At 36.2% G+C, this 13,121-nt stretch overlaps 1 protein-coding gene across 1 annotated transcript in view; it reads left to right on the top strand.

Moving 5' to 3' along the window:
- The first annotated feature begins 7,969 nt into the window (after positions 1 to 7,969).
- The window catches only part of IPO7 (importin 7), a 40,513-nt gene continuing 35,361 nt past the window's right edge, over positions 7,970 to 13,121 (top strand). Inside the window, exon 1 of the mRNA XM_006203513.4 lies at positions 7,970 to 8,212. Within this exon, the coding sequence (XP_006203575.1) occupies positions 8,129 to 8,212 (84 nt within the window). The 5' untranslated portion in view covers positions 7,970 to 8,128. The remainder of the gene's footprint in view (positions 8,213 to 13,121) is intronic.

Consider the following 13,121-nt stretch of genomic DNA (forward strand, 5'->3'; position numbering starts at 1 on the left):
CATATTAAAGGACTGTGCAAAGTAAGCATCTCTCTCCCACATTATGAGTGAGCAGGTAAAAGGAAACTTTTTCACTGTAAATTTAAAGAATAATCCTGATATGTGATTTCTCCTTTGATCTTCATGATTATCCTGAACACTTTGGGTGATAAAGAGAATATCCACCTGTCCACAGTAGCTAAAAATTGCACAAAGAATCTTCTGCTTCCAACCATGGTGGAGTAATAGTGAACACAATACCTCCTATTGTAAACAACTAGAAACTGGACAAAATATTTGTGAAACAACTATTTTCAGACTTCAACCAAGGAGCAGTTTAGGACTGCGATCCTTGAAAAAAGAAAACAAATAAAGTAAGCCCTATAGTTTTCACCATTTTCTGTCTGAAGGCACAATCTGGACCATAGGGCAGGAAGGGGGTTACCATAAAGAGTATTGTGGTCTTACTGAGTCATGGAGACAGAATTTGAAGTTTAGGGAGGCCAAGGTGAATGTAGATAGCATGGTAGGGTTTCTGAAAGGAGGGGACTCCACAGAAAATGAGCTCAAGAAATTCACATGGAGTCTCCCTGAGTCTTCGTTGAATATTAGGGTGTTTATATATAGTGTGAAACTTCAAAGATTAGGCAAATAGTAACCAGGAAGCTGTGAACTGAATAGTTCCTAGAGTTCACACAAGGCAGGGTCATAGGCTGGGACCCCACCAGCCAGACTTCAGAGACCTTGTTGATCACTTGGAATATCAATAGAACCACAAAAGCCCATACCATAGTTTTACTGTAAAATAGCCCTATAATAAATGCTAATTCAGATTTACCCTTAGAAACCTTATAAACAAGACTTGAAGGTGTCAAGCTGAACCACAAATAACTTAATTGCCCACCAAGGACAAAGCTCAACATTTATTAAAGAAAGACAAGAAAATTATTCAGTCAATAACATAAAATTTATAATATGTAGCATCCAATGAAAAATTACCAGACCTGGCAAGAAGTAGCAAAACGTGGCACAAATTACTAATATCAGGAATGAAAGAAGGGCTATCACTACAGATACTGAAAGATTAATATGTGAATATTATGAACCACTTTATGCTAATAAATTAGACAACTTAGATGAAAGGGACAAATTCCTTGATAGACAGAAATTGCCAAAACCAACTTCAAAAAAAGTAGGAAATCTGAATAGTCCTATAGCTATTAAAACTTAAATTCATAATTCAAAATCTTTCTAAAAAGAAAACTCCAAGGTTCACTTGGATAGATAGTTTCACTGTTGGATTCTACCAAATATATAAGGAAGAAATAATACCAGTCCTACACAAATTCTTTCAGAAAACAAAGGAGGAAGGAGTAAATTTTATGAGGCAAGCATTACCCTTATACTAAAACCAGGTAAAGCCATTTAGGGAAAGAAAACTACTGAGCAATATTCCTCATGAAGACAGACGTAAATATCTTCAAAAATTTAGCTAATTTAGTACAGCAATATGTAAACATGGTAATACACTATGAGCAAATAAGGCTTATTCTAGGAAAGCAACGTGTGAAAATCAATGAATATAATTCACCACATTGAATACAGTTTGGTGCCGCCATTGTGGAAAACAGTATGGAGATTCCTCAAAAGACTAAAAATAGACTTACCAGGTGACCCAGCAATCCCACTCCTGGGCATATATCCAGAGGGAACCCTAATTCAAAATGACACCTGCAACCCAATGTTCATAGCAGCATTATTTACACTAGCCAAGACATGGAAACAATCTAAATGTCCATTAACAGATGACCGGATAAAGAAGCTGTGGTATATTTATACAATGGAATACTACTCAGCCATAAATGATAAAATAATGCCATTTGCAGCAACATGGATAGCCCCGGAGATAAGCCAGAAAGAGAAAGAAAAATACCATATGATATCACTCATATGTGGAATCTAAAAAAAAAAAAAAAAAAGACAAATGAACTTAATTATAAAACAGAAACAGACTCACAAACATAGAATACAGACTTGCTGCCAGGGGGGAGGTGGGTAGGAAGAGATAAACTAGGAGTTCAAGATTTGCAGATACTGACTAGTATGTATAAACAGATAAACAAGTTTATACTGTATAGCACAGGGAAATATATTCAATATCTTATAGTACCTTACGGTGAAAAGAATATGAAAAAGAATATACGTATATCCATGTCTGACTGAAGAATTATGTTGTACACCAGAAATTGACACAACATTGTAAACCTACTATAACTCAATAAAAAATATATAATTTACCACATTAACAGAATAAAGAAAAAACTCATATAATAATATATATAGCTCTTGAAAAATATTTGACATAATTCAACACTATGTTCATGTCAAAAACTTTAAGAATATTAGGAGCAAGTGGGAACTTTTAAAATCTGATAAAGAAAATTTGTGAACAGTCTATGGCTAAAGAATAGGAAAAAAAAACTTTTTATTTGCAGAAGACCTAATTATGTGCACAGAAAATTCTAAGGCACATAGAAAAGAAACTACTAAAATCAATAAGCTAGCTTAGCAGAATTGCAAGATGCAAGGTCAAAATACAAAAATCAATTGTATTTCTTGAAACAAGCAACAGCAGTTGGAAAATTATACTTTAAAATACCATTAACAATAATATAAAACATAGGGATATATGTAAGAAAATATATGCCAATCTGTACATTGAAAACTAACAATATTACTGAGAGACATTTTTAAAATAAATATCTAAATAAATAGAAAGATATAACATGTTTGTGGATTACAACACTCAATATTGAGATATTAATTTTACCCAAATTGATGTATAGATTAAATGCAATATCTATCAAAACCCCAACAGACTTTTTAAAATCTCTTTAAATATTTTCTCAGGTCCTTTCTCTTTCTTCTCTTTCTCGGATCTCTATAATGCAAATATTAGTTCGCTTCATCCAACAGACTTTTTTAAAACTAGAAATCAACAAGCTGAATTTTTCAAATGTATTTGGAAATGCAAATAACATTGCATTTAGAATAGTCTAAACAATTTTGAAAAGGAGTAACAAAGTTGGACGACTTACGCTACCTGACTTTAAAGACTTACTAGAAAGCTTCATGAATCAAAACATGGCATAGGGACAGATAAATAAATCAATGGAACAGAATAGACAATTCAAACATAGATCTACACATATGTATTTAGTCAACTGATTTTTCAACAAAGTGTCAAGGTAAGTCAATGTTCAAAGGGTAAACTTTTTAACAAATTGTACTAACTGGATATCCATATGCAGAAACAATTAACTCAACCCTTACCTTGCACCATACATACACAAAAATAATTCAAACTGGATCATAGACCAAAACATAAATGCTAAAACTGTAACATTTCTAGGAGAAAGCATAAGAGAAAATCTGTACAGTCTTCAAGTGGGAAAGATTTATTACATAGAACATAAAAGGCACAATTATGAAAGAAATAATAGATGAATTGAATTTTTTCAAAACGGAAAACTGCTTTTTGAAAGATCAATTAAAACAGAAAGACAGACTTAAAAGAAAACTGGAAAACAGAAATCTGACAGAGAGAACTGTACCCAGAGTATCTTACAACCTAACAGCAGTAAGGCAACAACCCAGTTTTAAAAACAGACAAAACAGATACTTCTCAGAAGATCATAAAATGGATAATAGCACATGAAAAGATGCTCAACATTATTAAGTCATCAGAGAGATGTATACTACCCATGACACGCTTAATGACATATCCACTCCACTAGATACACTTAAAAAAACTGAGCATTCAAACTGTTGATGAAGGCATAAAACAGTGAAATGCCCATAATTGTTGGTGGGAATGCAAACTTGTACAATTTCAGAAATGACTGAGTTTCTCATAAAGTTACATATATACTTAAAGTACAAACCAGCCTTTTCATTCTTAGCTATTTATCAGAGAAATGAAAACATATATCCACACAAATATTTGTACATAAATATACATATCAGCTTTAGTCACAATAGTGAAGAGCTGGAAGTGACTCAAAGGTCCACCAGTGATGAATGGATAGTTGTATACCCAGTCAATAGACTACCATTTAGCAACGAGGAGGGAACTACTGATACATTCAACATCATAGAAATAATCTCAGAAACACTATAGTGAATGAAAAAAAAAAAAGCCAGACATAAAAAGTGCTTACTGAATGCTTCCATTTACATGAAACTCTAGGAAAAGCAAATCTAATTGATAGTTAATAGAAAGCACATTGGTGAGTATATGTGCATGGGGCTGAGTATATAAGTATTGACTGGGAAGAGCTGATGGATATAAACTATATGTCAATGATGGTGGTCTTACATGGGTGTATAACTTTGTGAAAACTTGTTGAATTTTATGTAAATTATATCCTTTTTGGTTTGTTTGTTTTTTAATGGAGGTAGGTACTGGGGATTGAACCCAGGACCTCGTGCATGCTGAACATGTACTCTACTACTGAGCCATACCCCTATGTAAGTCATACCTTGATGAAGTTGACCTTTAAAGATTTTTATATGATTTAAGGCATAAACTTCAATTTTGTGTAGGTCAGTGTACTTAAAAGAAATGCAATAATAAAATGGTCTTCATGTGACAGTTTCAACACAAGATTGTCTTTTAATCTTTCCTTGCATACACTAAGCTTTGTAAAGACACATATGTACCAAACTGCTGAAAGTGCAAACTTACAGCTGCTGGGAAGGATGCTTTACAGAGTCTCCATTTCTTCACTGCCTATAGCTCTCCTTCCTTGTTCTCTTAGCTCCTTTTCTCCTCAGCCTTTTCCTTAATACCAATAACAATGTATGTTTATACTGAGCTTTATAATTTCAAAGCACTTTCCAACCTCATTTGATCCTCAGAATAATTTGGGGAGCCTGGGGTAGAATTATTTACTCATTTTATAGATGATGGAAACAAAAAATGAGGGCCAAGGGGAAGGGAAGGATAAATTGGGAGTATGGGATTGGCGATACAAACTACTATGTATAGGATAAACAACAAAGTCCTACTGTATAGCACAGAGGACTATATTCAATGGCTTGCAGTAACCTGTAATGAAAAATAATATATATAAATATATATATACACACACACATATATATATGACTGAATCACTATGCTGTACACCAGAAAGTAATATAGCATTGTAAATTTTTTTAAAAATTAAAAATAATTTTAATATCAAAAAAAAATGAGGGCCAATAAGATACAAAAGATTTAGCCAAGGCAGCACAGCTTGTACGAGCCTCAGAATGTAATCAGTAGCTCTTTTCTTAGCTTTCATGTCTTTTTTTTACTCCCTACACTCTAAATTGTTTACAGTAAAAAAATCTCACCAGGTATAAAAATGAATCCCACTTAGTTACAAAGATAATGATTATCTTTATTGAGAAAAACTAAATTTCATGAAAAATTTTGTCTGAAATGTTTTAGATATCGGAAATAGGCCTAACATAGGCAATATAGGATGTGGGCTTTCAGTAATTACAGGATGTCTTGACAAAATCCAGTCATGTCAGACAGATTAGACCAAATCTTAAGATGTCTTTGAGTGCTAGACATTTATGCTCAAGAGCCTTGTCATTGGTGTTCACCCACAAAAGCCTCCAGTGGAGGCTGTAAAGGAAAGATTAACTCTTTTTATTCCCTCATAGCTATTACGGTCACTCCCTGAACCTCTCCCCCTCCTCTTACCGGCAGCCAGACAGTCTTTTTCTGTTTGACTAAAAGAACCATTATGTTTATTATAAAATCAGTTAACCAAATCACCACTGTTCCTTATCTTTTCTTGATTTTTGTGGAACCTCACCCTAGCTCAAAACTAGCTCTGAAACCCTGTGTTTTATACCTCCCTGCATTCCTTAGACTAAGGTAGCCCAAGGAAGCATAGATATGTATATTCCCTTTGGCACTGGGAACTGGGAATGAGGGGTGAGGTAGGGTTCTCTATTTATGTTTATACTGGCCTAACATGGTGCTTTTCCTTTTACTCTTCATACTCTTATTTATTGATCACATGCTCATTTCTATGCCTGCCACAAAGAGACAGACATGGTCCCTGGCCTGGAGGCAATGACATCTAAATTACCAGTCATATAAGTCACATTTTCTGTGTTAGTAGTTTAACAAAATAAAAATAAACCTATAAGTAAGTTGGGTGTGGTAACTGCGCCGCCAGCTCTTGAATGGTCCTGAAGCCAAGCTCCTTGTCTGGATAAAGGAACTCTGGCTCCCTAGACAGGGTCTAGTACCCTATGGGCTCTACTCTCTTTGAAGCATGAGACGCAGGTCCCCACTCCAGCTGTAGATCTGCAAACCTTGCTGGCTCTCAGTTCCCAGTACTATAGCTTAAAAGCCATCCCCCATAACTCCTTGCTCCTTCCAGTTTCAGTGAGAGGGAATTAATGGTTTTGGAGCACTTTCTATGTGCTTTTTATACATTGTGCTATGCTGTAATTGTCACAATTCCATGACATACAAGTGAATTCTGGAATCTAAAATAGCTCTGTAGTAAAGGAAAGGCTTTGGAATCATGAAGATTGAGGTTTCGATTCTGTCTCAGCCACCGAGAAGTTATTACTAGTTCATTCATTCCTTTTTTCATTTACTCACTATTTATTGAACTCCTGATAGACATTCAAACTCTGTCATAGGAGGTGAAGATGCAAAACATAATTCTTATTTTCAAGGCCCTTACATTTGAGGGATGGAATAGGGAAATGAAATTCTTAGACTGTATCATTACAACGATAGATCTAGCTACAGGTTATATTATGAAAACCTTATGATCTTTCACAATTTAAGTAAAATGAGCCTTGGAGTCTTCATTTGTAAATTAGGAATAATTATACTTTACTTCTAGGCACAGTGGCTAGCACCTAAAGGATTAGTATTGCAATGCCCACTATTCCAGAGAAAGGCTTTTGTGCCCCCTTTTTCCTTTTTGCAAACTAAGAACAATAAGTGATCCTTTAACAAACTGGATTTGAAGGCTTATGATTCATTTTGTACATAACTTATTACAAAAATAACAGATATGAGAAGAAATTACTCAAAATCTCACCTTCCTAGAAAATCAACTATTTTCATTTGCCAGCCTTGTTCCCCCGTTTTTGTCTGTTACAAAGCTGTATCTATAATACATATATATATACACACACAGCCATATATAGATGTTACAAGGTATATAATATTTATAATTTCTGATGGCTGTGAAAAATTAATTGACTGGATTCCTGTAATTTGCTTAACCATTCCCGTATTGTTCCACATTTCTTTTGAGAAGTAGGGTTCTCAAAATTCAGTGGAGAGAATGAAAACTTTGAAAACAGAAACGTCCTAAGTTTGAAATCCACACTTACTAAGTGACCTTGGGCAAGTTATTTAACCTTTTTAAGATTGTTTGACTGTTTTGAAGAAGGTGGGTTTTAATAGGGATTTTGCTTTTATTCTGTATTTAGAGGTGATTTGTATAAACTCCTGCCATAATTTTAGTATGATTTTAAATATGTAAGTGATAAACACCTTTCACACATAAAGCTCATTTAATCGTTTGTGCTATTTTCTGAGGAAAGTCTTATAAATAGGATTACTTGGGTCAAAGATTATGAACATTTTTATGGTATTTAGAAATACATCTCAAATTGCTTTTCTAAAGGCTTCCTTCAATTACACAGCTGCTAGTATCACACATTGCATCAGACTTACCTTATGGCCACCATAGGTATATTATTACGTGAAATCTTTGTAATTCATTGTTTTAATTTTCTTTCTGTGTAGTTTGAACATTTTTTCTTTTTGAATAGTAAGTCTCGTCTGTAGGATCGACAGCTCAGGGCCACGCGGGCTGCGGACCGCACAAGTGGACTACAACTCCCAAGGTTCTCTGCGAGCGCGCCGACAGGAAGTGGCCGGAGCATCTCCCGCCTCCACGCCGAGGAGAAGAGGTTCTATCCGGGGCCTTGGCGCTTCTCTTTCCTTTCGCGCCGGTTGCCGCTGCGGAGTGCGGCGGGTCCATGTGCGCAGTGAGCGGCGCTATTCCTGGCCCAGTAGCATCCGAGTCCCGGGTTTGACCGCGTCCGCCGTGCGATGGACCCGAACACCATTATCGAGGCCCTGCGGGGCACCATGGACCCAGCTCTGCGTGAGGCCGCGGAGCGCCAGCTCAATGAAGTAAGGACGCCGGGCTGGCGGCGGCGGCAGGCGGCGGGCGGGCGGACTCTGGCAGGCCGAGCCCTCTGGGCCTGGCCAGAGGCGCGGACAGCGTGGCCGAGGGGCCCAACTGGAGGGGTGGGGCGGGGACCTGACAGCGAGTGCCATGCCAGGGCCCTGAGGCTGCTGCGGCGGCGGTGGCGGCGGCGGCGGCCAAGGCAGCCTTTGCGTTGGATCCTGAGCTGGGCCTCTGGCTGCGGTCGAGGCATGAGAGCCGGCTGAGGCGAGGCGGGCGTGACGGGCTGGACACATGGCTGGCTCGGGTGGCCGGCCGCCCTCTGGATCATTCCCAGCTCGTTCCTCGCGCCCAGGAGGGGGCGAAAGTCACCGGGAGGTTTTTCAGACGTTTCCGGGAGCAGTCTCGCTGGCGCCGGATTTGGAGGGGCTCCTGGGAATGCAGAGCTGATCCACTGGGGGCTGCGCCTGTCAGCTTGTCACTTAACTGGGCTGATCGGTGACCTGCACAACTTTCTCCTCTCCGGCCGAGCTGTTGGGGAGCGCCTTCAGAGGCGAATCCCCGCCTCTCTGGCCGGGTGAGGGTAGTGCGGATACCTAAAGGAGTCTGATTCACTGCTCTTTTACTCTAATAACGCCTCAGTCGGGGAGGCAGGGCGATGTAGAGAAAAGTGTCAGGTGAAGTGCACCCTTCTAGGTAGAGCTGCACCACTAATTTCTTGACTGACCTTGGGCAAGTCGCTCAATCTTCTTATGCTGAGTTTTTTCCATTCATAAAATTAGGCCACAGCGTTGCTGGAACGGTCAAGGGAGACTGTAAGAGTGCCTTGAAATGTGCCAAGCTCCATATGAACTTCTTTTTTCCTCATATTTTTTGGGGAGACCACCCTTTGGAAAACAGCCTTATTATGTGGGTGCTTTATTGTACTATCTTCAGTTTCGTTCTTTGTTTCTGAATTTCAGAAACTTATATTCTAGTTGAGTATTTTAAAGACTTCTTAAAAGGATCGCTGTCACTTCCTATGCCTTCCTATGTATTTGCCCAGCTTTAGTGAGGTTTAGTGTACTCTTTTCTTTAACGTAAAGAGAAGTCCCTCTTTAAAGGAGAAATTCAGTTACTTTATACTCTCTTAACTGGTAGGTACGTAATTAAAAAGCATTATTTATACTGACTTCCAAGAGTATTTCTAATTGAATATCTTCAATGTACAATTCTGTTTTAAACATCTCTGGCCTCAAGGAACTAATATTTTAGGACCACCTACAGAATTTAGACAAATTAAGTGTAATATTATTTCAAAACAAAAAGTTAAATCTATTTTATGTGTAAATAAAACCATTAGATCATGCCAAGAGTGATGCTTAAATTTCTAGGCTCAAAGTCACCTTGGGAGGTTAGCCTTCTTTTGGATATAAAATAGTAAGTTGAAAGAAATCCCCACTTTGAACCATTACTAAACTGTGGAGGGAGATATGGATCACTTTTTATTTTGACTTGTTTAGTGATTGACAGATTAAGATGAACATTATTTTGTTCATAATGTGTTTATGCATATAAGTCTTGACACACTAAAAGTTTAGTAATAGTGATTTCTACCATTACTTTACCCTAAAGCACATTATTTTGACTAAACATACTTGTGTGTAATTATTAATTTTAAAAATTATTATTTGAAAAAATTGGTTCCTTTGTGGAAAAACTAAATAAGTAATACGCCCTGCAAATTTGAAATTTATTCCTCTAGTGGGTATTGAATGTTGAGTTGTAGGTACTGATGTCTTGTAATAGAGATCTGGGGTAAGTATTTCACAAGCTAGTTTTGGGGAGATAAATAATCAAAATAATATTCAAAGCATTTTTACTTAACTGTTAAGCTCCTGTTAGGGTTTTGGAATACTCCAGAATAGTGAACACTGCTTACCCCTTCTGTCGAAGAAAACTTGATAACTGGTCCGTGTTTCTGTGATTGTTAGCTGTTTACATTTTGCAAATTTCTTTCAATTATTGCACCTAGATTTTTTTCAGTAATTTTCCTTAGGTAACTTTTCTATTAATTAGAATATTTATTCTCATTTCTTATCTTGATTCCATTTTAATGACATGCTTTCGTTTGAATACTTTTTGCCTTGACTTTCTTGTGGCAGAACTTTGATTTAGGAAATAGATCCCAGATAAGTCTTCAAGAAGCTTGACTGTAGTGAGAATAAGAAAGTAGCATTTTATTTCTGACAAGCTCTTACTTTGGTTAAGATAGGGTAAACCGATCATTCTGTGATGTCTCATTCATTGAAGTTACATCTTGACTCATTTAGTTAAAGAAAAAGATCAGTTGACATTTGAATGGATCTCTTCAGCTAAGTGAAGTAATCACTAACTGTAAAAATTATAAATGTTATCAAAGCATTATAGTGCAGATAGTATTATAGTGCAGGTAGTTTAAAAATGAAACAAAAGTGCGCTCATCTCAGTGATTCCATCTGCTTGTAACCCCCTCCTAGTCAGTTATCTCCTAGACTTGTTCTGTCACTTCTATCAACTGTCTCCATATCCATAAAGAGCGACCTGACTACCACACTCTCTATCTTCCTTCTCTTATTTTTCTCTATAGTACTGATTTATCATATGTATTTTACTTATTGTTTTCCCCAATATAATTTTTGAATTTCATGAGGTCAGGAATTTTTGTCTTTTGTTACTACAATTCTTTTTTTGTCGATGGTAGGCTTTACTGTCTGTAGATAACAATCTAGGCTTTAGATCTCTTACACCACGTCCACTTCAAGGATTTTTAGGGTGTTTATATGCTTTTTTATATTACATATAGATAAAATTAAACTTCCATTAGATTGTTAAAGACACAGTAGGGACACTCTTTTTGGCAGATATTTTCAAGATACATCTTATTTAGTATTCCCTACTGACTTACTCTGTAATATGTTACAAATTTTTATCTTTCTTGAACTGCTGTTATAATTTGGAACCCATTGTTCATTGTTATATCCCAATTTGAAATATCTTCCATCTAACAAGCTTTGCCTTAAAGATTGAAGAAAATCATTTAAAAGTATAAGTATAATTGAAAACTCCCTTAGCCATTTGATTTTTTTTTCAACTGAAAGATTTTTATACTTGCTGGAGGATATTAGTAAAGTTATTTAACCTCTAAGCATCATTTTCCTTATGTGTAAGATGAAAGTGGTAATAATATGGTATGTCATTTTGTTGTGTGTGTTGAGTGAGATGATGGATGTAAAAATTTTGGGAAAGCATTTGGCACCTATTAAGTTCTCTCCACATTATTTGAACTATTGTTTAAGTGCCAGTTGATTAACCAATCCAATAAGCAGTACATTTCATTTCCTATCTCCATTTACTAACTTAGTAGTTGTACTTATCAGTGGAAAATGATCAGCACTAAGGGAGAAAAAACACAAGTACATTTTATTTGGACACTGAAATCACTAGTAGATAGCATTATTGCAGCATGAAAATTGGCACTGTTACAAGCACAGTGCCTGGCACATTATAGGTTCTCAGTAAATATTTATTGAATGCAAAGAGAAATGAGTAAGTTAGAAATGTTAAGAATACTCATCTTTGAGTTGTTAAAATAGATTTGTGTTACAGAGATCTGTCACTTATTTAAATTTTAAGCTATGTATTCTAGTATATGTAGAAGTGCAATTAAAAGTTATTTAGGTACTCTAGAATATGCATTAGGTATTCTTTCATTCAACATTAACTGTTTCTTACATTTGAGGACTGCTCTTGGATACAAGGACTGTCCTTTCCTGCCTGTATGTGCATTCTGGCACATGTACACACACACACTCAGAAATACTTGTTTCTTCATTTGTAAGAAAAAAATAACTCTGAAGGTTTTGGTAGATTATTATAACAGACAGCAATGTCTCTGCTCTCTTCTTGCTTTAGCTGCCAGCATTCTTCAGTGGAAAACTTTCTATATGCAGACCTTTACTCATACTGCTCATCTCCTCCTGTTAAGCTCTTACCACCTGAAACTAAAATTTTTCCTAACCATAAATCTCATTTAAATCTCTTATAAACCTTCAATTCCTAAGCTTAATGTGCTATAAAATGATTATGTAGGCAGAAATGCTGCTTTTTCAAATGCTTTCTGTGAAAAAAAGTAAGAGGACTTAGCTTTAATAAGTTTCTTGATATTTTGTGTTTATCTTTAAAATTCATGAGCTTCCTAAGTCGTATCTGGAATCTTCACAGATGATTGCTATTACTATTGGAAGTGATATATTTATCTATAAATGGTTAACTTTATTTTATTAAAGGCTTATGAACTGTTTAATTAATGAAAATCTTAGATGTGGAGAAATGTTAAGTGGTAACACGTTTATGGGACGATTTGGCATGTCTAGAAATTCAGCAAATATTTATGAGAGTATGGTATATATTTTTGGAAGACAAAGTATCTTGTAGTCTGAGCAGGTAACATTCCTTAATTAGAAATATCACAAAGTAGATACTGTTAAGAATTAGGAAGAGGGAAAGTCCCTGGATTCTTGGACTGTTAGACAGGAAGGTATTCAGTGACACAGCATGTTAAAGATCTGAAAGAAAGATAACACTATGTAAATATTTATAAGAAAGCAATTTTCTTTTTCAGACATAGTTGTTGTATATATTATTTTACTTACTGTTTCTGTCTGTGGCACATTAACGATAAGCTTGATTCAAAGTGGGTTTTTCTTTTAGTCACTGAGTAATTTGTGGGGTGGACTGGCAGGCTACCCATTAGACCATGTCCATTTTGGGGACTTTGAGAAACAGGGAAAAGGAGGCTGAAGAATTGTGCATAACAGTGGGAGGAAGTCGAGAAAAGGAAGTAAGTAAGAAGATTGGTGTTTGAGGTAACTTAGTTTCCTTTTACTTCAAATA

This window comes from Vicugna pacos, chromosome 10, assembly GCF_048564905.1.
Source record: "Vicugna pacos chromosome 10, VicPac4, whole genome shotgun sequence".
In the NCBI taxonomy this organism is placed as follows: Eukaryota; Metazoa; Chordata; class Mammalia; order Artiodactyla; family Camelidae; genus Vicugna; species Vicugna pacos.